This window comes from Macaca nemestrina, chromosome 10, assembly GCF_043159975.1.
Source record: "Macaca nemestrina isolate mMacNem1 chromosome 10, mMacNem.hap1, whole genome shotgun sequence".
Taxonomy (NCBI): Eukaryota; Metazoa; Chordata; class Mammalia; order Primates; family Cercopithecidae; genus Macaca; species Macaca nemestrina.
The window spans coordinates 82,017,477-82,030,899 of NC_092134.1; the positions used below are offsets into that span (position 1 = coordinate 82,017,477).

At 48.8% G+C, this 13,423-nt stretch overlaps 1 protein-coding gene across 4 annotated transcripts in view; it reads left to right on the top strand.

Annotated features, from left to right (window-relative positions):
* LOC105474345 (polypeptide N-acetylgalactosaminyltransferase 6) overlaps positions 1-13,423 on the top strand; it is a 41,564-nt gene that overhangs the window by 5,777 nt on the left and 22,364 nt on the right. For 2 of the 4 annotated variants that reach the window (XM_011728926.2, XM_011728927.3), the window contains exons 2-4: positions 3,257-3,347; positions 7,007-7,600; positions 9,520-9,692. In XM_011728926.2, the coding sequence (XP_011727228.1) occupies positions 7,110-7,600; positions 9,520-9,692 (664 nt within the window). In that variant the 5' untranslated portion in view covers positions 3,257-3,347; positions 7,007-7,109. Of the gene's footprint in view, positions 1-1,101; positions 3,348-4,328; positions 4,528-7,006; positions 7,601-9,519; positions 9,693-13,423 lie in introns of those variants that run through there. The other 2 variants (XM_011728933.2, XM_071071701.1) reach the window with 2 other exon arrangements.

The window sequence follows — 13,423 nt, forward strand, 5'->3', positions numbered from 1 at the left end:
ACAGAGAGGCCACCTGGCCAGCTAGGGCGTGTTCTGGATGGCTGACTCACATTCACAAAAGCTAAGACTTTGCCTGGGACTTCCAGTTTCCGTATCTTTAAAGCATTTTTATCCCTGAGTGGGAGGAGGGCAAATGCCAGGAAGGGGATCAAAAGGTAAAGTCGGTGAGGCTCAGGGAGGACAGGCCTGGTCCCCAAATTCCCTACTCAACCTCCAAGGGTACGAGTGTGGTAAACAGAGGAGTGGTCTAGGAGTTGGGAGATTGGGTTCTACTCCTGGGAGCCACTAGCCGTGTGTTGGTAGAGAAGTCACCTAACCACTCTGGCCTCGCTGATGATAAAATGAGGGTGTCAGACTCACAGACAGACCTAGTCAAAACAGCAACCTAATGTGTAATGGCAGAATATCCTGTAACTCAAGTACTTCTTGCAGTAAGTGCATTCAGAACATCATTTAGTGAAACCAGTGCTCCACATTTAACCCATCCAGCCTCATCTCATTTAACAAGAGTTTGTGGAACTAGCCAGGCCTGATGGCACAGACCTCTGTAGTCCCAGCTACTCAGGAGGCTGAGCTAGGAGGATTGCTTGAGCCTGGGAGGCTGAGGCTGCAGAAAACTGTGCGTTCACGCCGCCACACTTCAGCCTGGCTAACAGAGTGAGACCCTGTCTCCAAAAAAAAAAGAACAGTTTATGGAACACCTGCTATGTGTAAAACTTGTGCTAGACTTTGCAGGTGATAAAAAGTTGAAAGCAGCATGGCCTCTCTGGTCCCGGAGTCCATAAACACATGGTGGGCTGTGATGAGACTGGAGTACAAATAAAAATTGGGGGCCGGGCGCGGTGGCTCAAGCCTGTAATCCCAGCACTTTGGGAGGCCGAGACGGGCGGATCACGAGGTCAGGAGATCGAGACCATCCTGGCTAACACAGTGAAACCCCGTCTCTACTAAAAATACAAAAACTTAGCCGGGCGAGGTGGCGGGCGCCTGTAGTCCCAGCTACTCGGGAGGCTGAGGCAGGAGAATGGCGTGAACCCAGGAGGTGGAGCTTGCAGTGAGCTGAGATCCGGCCACTGCACTCCAGCCTGGGTGACAGAGCGAGACTCCGTCTCAAAAAAAAAAAAAAAAAAAAAAAATTGGGTGCTAAGGGGCAAAGCAGGGAAGAGATGAATTCTGCTGGGAGATCTGAGAAGGCTTTTTGGAGGGGGCTAGAATATAAACTGCGGGGTTTGGACTGTGTCGCTGGCTTTCAAACTTCTATGACTGGACCAAAGTGAGAAATACACTTTTACATCAAGACCTGGTACCTGTTATATGTGACAGAGCATACCAAAAATCTTAGGACAGTTTTATAATTTAACCATATTACAAGCGTAAATTCTACAAACCATAAAAAACTATCATTTGAAAATTGTGTCATTTAAACTTCTTTTGTCTTTAGATGTATGAATTTTAAATAGCAAATTTATCATTTAAATTTTGTATCAGGCAGTGTGTATCTTTAATAGACTGAAACAAACATTAAAATAAAAGTTTTCTTTTCAGGCTGGACGTGATGGCTCACACCTGTAATCCCAGCACTTTGGGAGGTCGAGGCAGGAAGCTTGCTTCAGCCTAGGAGTTGAAGACCAACCTGGGCAGCATAGTGGGACCGCATCTCTACAAAAAACATAAAAATTAGCCAGTCGTGGTGACACACACCTATGGTCCCAGCTACTCCAGAGGCTGAGGTAGGAGGATCCTTTGAGCCCAGGAGGTCGAGGCTGCAGTGAGCTGAGATTGCGCCACTGAACTCCAGCCTGAGGAACAGAGTGAGACCCTGTCTCCAAAAAAAAAAAAAAAAGCAAAAGAAAAAACGAATACTTGCCTGTGTTACATGTGATACATGATGCACTTTGATATTTTCTTTTTCATTCTATTCTGGGTTTTTAAAATTTCTTTATTTTTATTTTTTGAGACAGAGTCTTGCTCTATTGCCCAGGTTGGAGTGCAGTGGCACGATCATAACTCACTATAGCCTCAACCTCCTGGGCTCAAACGATCCTCCAGCATCAGCCTCCCAAGTAGCTGGGATTACAGGCGTGTGCCACCATACCCAGCTAACTGGTCTCTTTTTGCTAACTGATCTTTTATTTTATTTATTTATTTCTTTGAGACAGAGTCTTGTTCTGGCTGGAGTACAGTGGTACAATTTCTGCTCATTGCAACCTCCGCCTCCTAGGTTCAAGTGATTCTCCTGCCTCAGCCTCCTGAGTAGTTGGGATTACAGGCACCTGCCACCATGCCTGGCTAATTTTTGTATTTTTAGTAGAGATGGGGTTTCACCATGTTGGCCAGGTTGGTCTGGAACTCCTGGACTAAAGTGATCTGCCCACCTTGGCCACCCAAAGTGCTGGGATTTCAGGTGTGAGCCACTGTGCCTGGTCCTAACTGTTCTTTTAAAGAATTTTTTGAATGCTGATTTGCAACACTCTGAATTTATTTTATGATATCACAGTGGATTATAATCAGCAGTTTGATACAAGCTGGGCTGGGTAAAGCCTCAGTTCCTTACACCAATGAGAGAAGGTAAGTTTGTGTTCTGGCCAGTGGGGCCAGGGAAGCAAATCCCATTTGTTCAATCTAGGCAGGCTTTTCAGAGAGGATTTCTGGCATTATCTCGGGATCAAAGCCAAGGATGGTCTGAGGAGTTGCAGGCCCAAGCGTAGCTGGAGGAAACAGACTTGGGAAGAAATGCTGAGCCACAGCAAGAGGGAAATGAGTGGATGGGGGCTGCGGGCACACTTGCCAGGAAAGCAGGAGGCCAGGTGTGGGAGCCCAAAGGTGAGGGAGATACACAAGACACTAGGGGTAGATCTCGTGAAGCTCTGTACTTGAAAGAATAGCAAAGAATAGCAGCTATTCTTTCTCCAAGGCTGGCGGAGGGGCGACCTCCAGGACCTTGCTAACCATACTTCTGGGAATCATCTCCTACACAGGGAGCAAAAATCCTTAACCCCAAAGTCCTGTGGCTTGCACTAGATTCTGTGTCTCTTCTAAGGGACTCTTTCCTGTTGCCCTCATGCTAAGCAAACAAACTAGGAAACGAGTGCCTCACCACCAAGTCTAATCCCAGGTGTCTCATTTCAGTTCAGGATGTGGTTAGTACCTTGAGGAACTGCAGGTTTCAGAGAGACAGAGCTTCAGGCAGCCAGATGGGATCGAGAGATTAGATGCCTAGGAAGAGCTCAATTTAACCCTGGATTTCTTTCTCCAGGGAGTATAAAAGAAGCAAAGACAGACCCTGCTGCGAGGGACCACGAGGCAGTGCCAGGATAAAGGAGTTGGAGTAACCTGGATGATTCTGAGTGAGTCAGTCAGGAGGCCTTCCTGGAGGGGGTGAATCTTGAGCGCTGGCAACAGCTAGTAACTACAATGTTACCACGCCTTTATTTCTAACTGTGCTCCCTCTTTCTTGCTGGAGTGGGAAGGTAGATGGAAAGTAGCAGGAAAAGATGCAGCCTGCAGGGACAGTTCAAAGTTGTCATGGCCAACACTCCCCCATTCTGTAGGCCTCTGTGTGGGCTTAGCCAGGACAGTTCCAGAATGGATGAGGTGTCTAGCTCAAGTGAATCCCCTGTGCTAGCCCCAGCATAGCTCAACCTCTGTGACAAGAAACTCCTGCTGCACTGAATCCCCATTTCCTCCCCGAAGCCTTCTTCGAGCCCACAGGGAACTCCACCTCTCTCAGCTTAGCACTTACTGTCTGTGCTATTCTGCTTTAATTTTATTCATTTTTGAATGCGTAATATAGTCAGGGTTCAAAGTACAAAAGAGTATTCAGTGAAAGGTCCTTTTCCTGCTCCTGAATCCCCCCGGACAGGTGCTTCCTTCACCTGGTCAGTGCTGCCAGTTCCCGTTCTCTAACAAGATTTTCAAATCCCTTGGGAAAAGGAATTGAGCCTTTGTGTCCCTCTGTGTACCAGATGGGGTAAACTGTCCCACCCCATCACCCAAGGGGGTCTTCCTAGCACCACACCCTCCCTCTTCCATCCACACTGCTACTAACTCTCCTGGGTCAGACTCCGAATGGGTCATCCAGCTGCCAAGCAGGTCCCTTTCCAAGATACCCTCCACCACTGTCATATTGCTCTTCCTGTAATGCTGGGCTCCCAGCTTAACGCTTTATTACTCCCCATGCCTTGGGTCAAGGGCAAATGCTCCTCAGCATGATGAACAAGGCCCTTAGGACTTGGTTTCAGCCACCTCTGCAGGCCTGATTTCTGCTACTCCTGCCATACCAGACTGCTTACAGTTCTGTGACTGGCTCTGCTGTCTCCCACCTCTAGATCTTTGCAGGTACTGTGCCTTCTGCCTGAAATGTGCTCACCTCGCCTCGCTGACTCCTACTCGCCGGTTAGTGCTCGGCCCAAGTTTCTGCCCCCGTGAGATTTGTTCACAGATATTGCCCTCCCCCATTTGCTGTGTTTCCTGCATGCCGTCTCCTTCAGCACTCAAGGGTACCTCTTTCATTCTGCTTCTCGCAAGGTAATCTCTGTTTAAAATCTGATGCCCCCAACTGACTGTAGGATCCTTGAGGGCTGGCCTTGCACTTCTCTGTGTCCCCTGCCTCTTGCAGAGTACCTATAGAGGCAGTTATTCAGTAAATACTGGTGGAATAAACAAATCTCTCCTATCTCCTAGACATTAGTTAATATAAAATAGATGCTCCAAGAGATTTCTTTTGTTTGATTTTTGATGGTGCTGCTGAATCTGATGTTATAAAAGAGCCACATTTCTACCCCAGGCCAGAGTGAATCCAGCTCCCCACTTGAGATCATGATGGCCAAATACTCCCAAGGTCTCAGACACCAGGCCTCTCCACAGGCGGGAGCTTGTGCATTTAAACAATAGGCACTAAATAGTTCAACCAGAGTTATTTTTAAGCAAAACATGCAGGGAGTGATGTTTTGGCTTTGGCCAAGGGCCAGGTGCTTGAGGATAACTGCTGGGAAGTGAAGCAGGGGTTTATTATAATAAGAGAAATAAATGATACCATTTATTGAGGGCTTAGTATGACAGGTGCTCTGCCAAGCATTTTACCTACATTATCTGATTTAATCCTCCCACACAATCCTATGAGTTAGCTATTAGTTGCCCCCACTTTATAGATGAGGAAACTGAGGTTTAGAGGGATTAAGTAAATCACCCAAGGGTCACACAGCTGCTAATGATCAAAACTAACACTTTGTGGGAACTTACCATGTGCAGAGACTGCAAAGCTTTGTCCACGAGTTCTGCGGGGAAGGAACATAATCCTTATAACAACCCTAGGAGGTAGGTGCCACTACTAGAAGAGGAAGAACTGGAATTTGTGCCCAGGTCCCTTGCCACCAATGTCCATTGCCACTACTAGAAGAGGAAGAACTGGAATTTGTGCCCAGGTCCCTTGCCACCAATGTCCAGTGCCTAACCAGTGAGCTTATGTGTCCAGAACTCTGCACAGAAAGTTCTGCAAGCATTCATCCTCTAGGGCGTAGATCCACATGCCTGGGGGTGGAGGCTGGTGAACGCCCATGCCCAGCCCTGCCCGGAATGTGTTGTCGTGAAATCTTAGGTTTCTGTTAAATTTTTAAGTAGATACAGATAACTTTTATTTATTTTTTTAGAGACAGAATCTCTCTGTCACCCATGCTGAAGAGCAGTGGTGCGATTATAGCTCATTGCAGCCTTAACCCGCTGGGCTCCAGCAGTCCTCCTGCTTTAGCCTCCCAAGCAGCTAGGACTACAGTATGCACCACTATACCTCGCTCATTTTTAAAATTTTTAGTTGAAATGGGCTCTCAATACGTTGAGCAGACTGGTCTTGAACTCCTAGGCCCAAGCGATCCTCCCACCTCAGCCTCCCAAAGTGCTGGGATTATACCATGCTCGGCCAATAAATATTTATAAAATATGTATAGGGTATAAAGAATTACAATCCACCAGCAGCCACCATCCACTTCCAAAAAAAAAAAACACTTGGAAGTCCCCTGTTACCCATCGCTAATCCTGTACCTTTTTCTTCATCTTCAGAAATTGGTTATATCATTTCTTTCGCTTTCTTTTTTTCAGGGGGGAACGGAGTCTTGCTCCGTTGCCCAAGCTGGAGTGCAGTGGCGTGATCCCAGCCTACTGCAACTTCTGCCTCCTAGGTTCAAGTGATTCTCCTGCCTCAGCCTCCCTAGTAGCTGGGAATATAGGCATGTGCTACCATGCCCCGGCTAATTTTTGCATTTTTAGTAGAGACGAGGTTTCATCATGTTGGCCAGGCTGGTCTTCTTTAGCTTTCTTTATAGCTTTATCACATATTTGTATTCATGAACAAGATATTGTTTAATTTTAGCATGTTTTTACATTTTCTATAAGTGGAATCATACTGTACGTATCATTTTGTCACTTGCTTTTTTCACCCAACAACACATCCACATTGTGGCACGGAGAAGTGGTTCATTCTTGGTCATCACCGTAGAGCACTGCATGGTATGGGTATTTTGCACTTTATTTATTCATTCTGCTGGTGGACTTAAAGGTTTTACCAGTTTGTTGCCATTTTAGTCAGTGTTGGCTTAAATGTTCTTGTACATACCTCTTGGTTTGCATGTACCAGAGTTTGTCTGGGATATGAAACAAGGAGTGGAATTGCTGGCCCAGGCTGTGTTCATTTTAAATTTTTATTGATAATACCAAGTTGTTTCCCAAAGCAGTTATAATGATTAAATCTCATGAGTTTAAAGATTAAATCTCATGTAGTGTTTCAGTGTTCCAGTGACTCTAGATCCATGCATATTAGGATCTTAGGGCAGGAAAGAAACACTGCCTCCAGTCTTCTCATTTTACGGATGAAGGAAATGCAGATACGGGAAAGTTGTGGCTAGTAAGGTGATGCCACCACTCAGCAACAGAGCCTGGCCTCGAACCCCAAGCGCCTGACTCCCTCCTTACTCTGTCTTGACTCACTTCTCTCTCTCGTCCCCTCCTTTCTCAGGCTGAGGCCCCAGCTTGTGGCCACCACAACGTATCAAGCTATTTCCAGGGTTGGGCTCAGGACTCGGAGCTGACGCAGCTGGGGTCCCTCTTGGTTCTGGAGGATGAGGCTCCTCCGCAGACACCACACGCCCCTGCGCCTGGCCATAGTGGGCTGCACCTTTGTGTTCTTCCTCTTCCTCCTGCATAGGGACGTGAGCAACAGGGAGGAGGCCACAGAGAAGCCGTGGCTGAAGTCCCTGGTGAGCCGGAAGGATCACGTCCTGGACATCATGCTGGAGGCCATGAACAACCTTAAAGATTCAATGCCCAAGCTCCAAATCAGGGCTCCAGAAGCCCAGCCGACTCTGTTCTCCATAAACCAGTCCTGCCTCCCTGGGTTCTATACCCCAGCTGAACTAAAGCCCTTCTGGGAACGGCCACCACAGGATCCCAATGCCCCTGGGGCAGATGGAAAAGCATTTCAGAAGAGCAAGTGGACCCCCCTAGAGACCCAGGAAAAGGAAGAAGGCTATAAGAAGCACTGCTTCAATGCCTTTGCCAGCGACCGGATCTCCCTGCAGAGGTCCCTAGGGCCAGACACCCGACCACCTGAGTAAGTAGCGCCCAGAGTCCTTGTGGGGAGACCAGGGCTTTGCTAAAGGTGTGACTGGTATGGCCAGGGCCACAGGTCAAGGGCCAGAGAAAGAGTTGAAGGGAATTTTATAATATGGGCAAGGATCTCCTCTGTGCCTCACTTCTTTCCCAGAACAACTATGCTGATCCCAGGGGTTGTGGTTCAAGGATATTATGGTCAGGCCAGAGGTCCAAGGAGACCTGTAAGAGTAAAATGCAATCATGAAAGTGAGATGATGCAGAAGAAGGAACTCAGCCTGGCACCAGGACCTGACCCGGGGTGACTGGGGAGACCTGATACCAAGCGGTGGCTTCAGTAGCTTTCTCCTCTACTGAGGCCTGCCCCAGAGACTGTGGGACTCGAATGCTGAGCTGTTTGGAGCAGGGGCATTTCTTAGCAGCAGCCCTGGTGGTCAGGAATATCCTAACACCTGGTTTTCTCCAGTGAAGGTCCGCAAGGCCGCGAATTGATTCCAACCTTTATTTTAAGTTGTTTATAGCCTCAATCTTGCACAATGAGATATCACTTAGATCTTTGAGTGGCAGCCCCCTCCCTCTAACGCCCCCATGGCTGCATTCCCATGATCCTCAAGTTAAAGACAGTGTGTCTTCCCCACTTAGCCTTTGTCTTTTCCAGCTCAAGTGTTATACCCTATTTGGCCTTCTCTCAAATGGCAGCCCTCATCCCCAGATTCATGAGTCTTTAGGGCTGTGAACCTGAGGTTCTTGATACTTGAGCCAAGTATTATAGTTCTAGAATAAGGGGCCACTTGAAGCTATCAGGAATTCCTCAGCAGAGAAGGGCACTGGGGCCAGGCGCAGTGGCTCATGCCTATAATCCCAGCACTATGGGAGGCGAAGGCAGGCGGATCACTTGAGGCCAGGAGTTCAAGACCAGCCTGGCCAACATGGTGAAAGCCTGTCTCTACTAAAAATACTAAAAAGTTAGCCTGGCATTGTAGTGGGTGCCTGTAATCCCAGCTACTTGGGAGGCTAAAGGACGAGAATTGCTTGAACCTGGGAGGTGGAGGTTGCAGGGAGCTAAGATCATACCACTGCACTCCAGCCTGGGCGATAGAACAAGACTCTGCCTCAAAAAAGAGAGAAAGAAGAGCACTGGGTGTGACAAGAGCCAGTGGAGGAAGCTGGGGAATCTCTCTGGAGGGTCCCCAAGAAATCCTCTGACCAGCAGAGGAGGTCAAGGAAAGGGTGTGAGGTCACATGATTCCTTGAGATCCAAGATTCACACCTTCCCACCCCCACCCTGAGATGGAGTGTCAAGAAGGTAGCAGCGTGGCCAAGTGCCACAGAGTGGCTGGAGAGGATAAGGATGGAAGAAAGGTCTCAGGAAATTGACTATTTGTGATGGTGGTGTCAGATCACAGGGAGTTAATGAGAAAATGGATTAGAGAGGAACTGTACGCTGTAAAGGGAAGAGGCCATTCTTCTCATTGAGTATGGAAATCATAGTCACTTTTCTCAGATGTCAAATTTGGCCTTTATTACCTACCCCTCTGGGACCTCTGCATTGGATTACATTTTATGCAGTTCACATATTACGGAGGAAGAGAGCCAGCCCTGGGAACTCCTAGCCTGAGAGCAGACAGCAGATGAAGGAAGAGGGTGGAGGAGCCTCAGCATCACAGCTGGGGCACTGAGCCAGCTCTGTGGGGATGGATTTTGGAGTGGTTTGGCTAGAACCTGTGCAGAGGCTCAGGGTGGGTGGCACATAGCGGGGGAGACAGGAACAGGGAGCAGCTGTTTCCACCTGCTACAGAGAATGTAGGCTGTGGTTCAGAGGAGTGGAGGATGGTTTGGGGGACTCTCTGGACGGGGCGCTCCCCACACCTGGCACTCCCAGGGACCAGGAGAACTTTGTCCGTACTTTCATACTTCCAGGTGTGTGGACCAGAAGTTCCGGCGCTGCCCCCCACTGGCCACCACCAGCGTCATCATTGTGTTCCACAATGAGGCCTGGTCCACGCTGCTGCGAACAGTGTACAGCGTCCTACACACCACCCCTGCCATCTTGCTCAAAGAGATCATATTGGTGGATGATGCCAGCACTGAGGGTGAGGCTGGAGGGGCCCAGAGGAGGGGGCCGGGGTCTCCCCTGGGCACTCAAAGGAGGAGGACAGGTCCTTTCAAGGGAGCAGGCACCACCTCAGAGCCTGTTGCCTGGCGTTACAGCTCATCTTAAAGGCCAGGAGCAGGAAGAAGTCAGGTAGGGGCAGGTAGACCATGCTTCCTTCATGCCTCAGCCAAAGAGCTCCAAGAGCTTTTCAGCTCTGGCTTCAAGACTCCCTCCCTGAACACTGCCAAGGCCAACCCTAACTCAGAAATGCTGGGAGAGCCAGGGCAGAGGGTAGGGACAGGGCTTCACCTCTGTTTCCTACCTGCTGGGCCACTCTTCTGCTCTTGAAGACTCCCCAACCAGCCCTTTTTGCCATAGCTGTTGATAGATAAGTGGGGCCTCACGAAACTTCCAGTATTCAATTCCACAAACATCTACTGAGTACTGTGTGCCTGCCTCTGACCCAGGCAGAGGGGATGCCATGACAAAGGAGACAGACCCTGCCCTGAAAATACTAAAAGCCCCCATAGGTCAGAAGCCTCTTTTTTTTTTTTTTTTTTTTGAGATGGAGTTTCACTCTTGTTGCCCAGGCTGGAGTACAATGGTGCAATCTCGGCTCACCACAACCTCCGCCTCCCAGGTTCAAGCGATTCTCCTGCCTCAGCCTCCCGAGTAGCTGGGATTACAGGCATGCGCCACCACGCCTGGCTAATTTTGTATTTTTAATAGAGATGGGGTTTCTCCATGTTGGTTAGGTTGGTCTTGAACTCCCGAACTCAGATGATCTGCCTGCCTCGGCCTCCCAAAGTGCTGAGATTACAGGCATGAGCCACTGCGCCCGGCCAGAAGCCTCTTACAACACTAGCCACAGTGCTGTGGCAATGATGCACCTGTAACAGGTGTGAAAAGGCATGGACTGCAGAGTCCAACACCCAGGAATTCAAATCCCAGCTCTGACCCTTCTTAGCTCTGTGACCTTGGACAAGCATTTGATCTCCCTGAACCTGTTTCCTCTTCAAAAAATGGGGGCAGACGGGGCATGGTGGCTCAAACCTGTAATTTCAGCACTTTGGGAGGCTGAAGCGGGCAGATCACTTGAGGTCAGGAGTTTGAGACCAGCCTGGCCAACATGGTGAAACGCCAAAATACAAAAAACAATTAGCCGGGTGTGTGGTGTCCGCCTGTAGTCCCAGCTACTCGGGAGGCTGAGGCACGAGAATCACCTGAACCCAAGAGGCATAGGCTGCAGTGAGCCAAGACGGCACTACTGCTTTCCTACCTGAGCAACAGAGTGAGACTCCATCTCAAAAACACAAAACAAAAAAAGGGCTGGGCGTGGTGGTTCACGTCAGTAATCCCAGCACTCTGGGAGGCCGAAGTGGGCAGATTGCTTAAGGTCAGGAGTTCGAGACAACCTGGCCAACATGGTGAAAACCCGCGTCTACTAAAAATACAAAAATTAGCCAGGTGTGGCAGTGTGAGCCTGTAATCCCAACTACTCGGGAGGCTGAGGCAGGAGAATCGCTTGAACCCAGGAGGAGGCAGAGGTTGCAGTGAACCGAGAGCGAGACTCCGTCTCAAAAAAAAAAAAGAGCAGTTGAGTCCCTTACATGGTGGGGGAGGGATCTGAGATAGGTCATAAATGAGATTCATGTGCCACAGAATGGCTGGCACCAGGTAAGAGTGTCACAAGCATGCGTTCCATTTTATTCATGGTACAGGAGCAATGCGCCATGGAGTATGTAGCCAGGAGGTTCCATTTCTGCCTGGGGTGGCTAGGGCTGGTCTGAGCGGAGGCCAGATTGGAGCTGGGCCTTAAAGGATGAGTGTCTAGGAGAGAAGAGTGGATGAAGGACATTCCTGCAAGAGAATGGCATAAGCACAGTCTTAGAGACATGAATGTGTTTGTTAAAAAGATCTGGTGTGGCTGAAGCTTAGGTTTGTTATAGGAAATAAGACTTAAAAGATGTTAAATTGGGCAGGGACAGTGGCTCACCCCTGTAATCCCAGCACTTCGGGAGGCCGAGGCAGGTGGATCACTTGAGCCCAGGAGTTCGAGACAGCCTGGGCAACATGTCAAGACCTTGTCTCTATAAACATTACAAAAATTAGCCGAGCATGGTGGCATGTGCCTTTAGTTCCAGCTACTTGGGAGGCTGAGACAGAGCACGACCCTGTCTCAAAAAAAAAAAAAAAAAAAGTTGAATTGACATTCATGTCATGCTAAAAGCATTTATTTAGAAAGTAAGAAGGAGTCGTTGAAAGTGCTTCATCTGGATTGTGACCCCGTTTCAGAAGGATGCCAGCTTTGGAGGAGGATAATCGGCAGGAAGAGAGGCAGAGGACTCAGAGTCTGAAGAGGAAGTTCTTACACTCACTTGAGAGTAGGAAATGATGGGGCCGGAACTAGGAAGGGCTGTGGGACTGAGGCACCATTAGGCTGAGACTCTCCAGAAGCTGAATCTTCCTTGCAGGAGGCATGTGGTATCTGGGGCTCCCCAAGGTTGACCTCCTGTGCTCAAACTCCCAATAGTGAGGGCAGGAACTGACTCCACAGTTTCCAGCGTAAGTGCTAGGGCCACTCCAGTAGAGCTGCTTCCTGTCCTTGTCCTCCCCTAGCCTCCCTCCTGCCTCTAGGTTAGGGGTGTTGCTGAAAAGAGGACTAGGGCTGTGGAAGGCAGTGGAAGGAAGGGCTGAGTGTGAGCCCTGTTGAGTTCATTTCTTCAGGGAGCTCACATCTTCCCAGGGAAGACAGATACTTGGCAGCACTTACAAAGCAAGGTAAGACCAGCCCGGGCAACATAACAAAATCCCATCTCTCTAAAAATGAAAAATTAGCAGGCATAGTGGTATATGCCTGTGGTCCCAGCTACTTGGGAGGCTGAGGTGGGAAGATCACTTGACCCCAGGAAGTCGAGGCTGCAGTGAGCTGTGATTGCACCATTGCACTCCAGCATGGATGACAGAGTGAGACCTTGTCTCTAAAAGAGATACAAATAAAGTAAAAGAGGCCAACCACAGTAGCTCATGCCTATAAACCCAGAACTTTGGGAGGCCGTGACAGGAGGATTGCTTGAGACCAGGAGTTCAAGACCAGCCTGGACAATGTAGCAAGACCCCATCTCTACAAAAAATAGAAAAGTTAGCTGTGCACAGTGGCATGTGCCTGTGGTCCCAGCTACATGGAAGGCTGAGGTGGAAGGATTGCTTGAGCCCAGGAGTTTGAGACTGCAGTGAACTTTGACTACACCACTGCACTCCAAGGCAACAGAGTGAGACCCAGTCTCTAAAAAAAATAAATAAATAAATCAAGGCAAGCAAGTATCAGGGATGCAATGACAGGGTTTGGTGGATAAGGAATGTATAGATTAGGCTTCTGGAAAGGGAAGGGTGAAGAGTTTGGCAGAGATGGGAGGAGCGTAGTAGTGGTCTCTAGGGCATCTTTGTAGAAATGGAAAGCTTGTATGGAATGGAAGCAAGCATATTAGTGATCCTTCCTCTCAAACCAGGTTCTTTCATTATCTTTCTTCTCCTAACCCTATGCTACCCATCCTTTGGAAGCTCTTTCACCTGAATCCCTTGTACTGGAGTGTATTAGTCCATTCTCACACTGCTATAAGAACATACCCAAGACTGGGTAATTTATAAAGGAAAGAGGTTTAATTAACTCACAGTTCTGCAGGGCTGGGGAGACCTCAGGAAACTTATAATCATAGCAGAAGGGGAAGC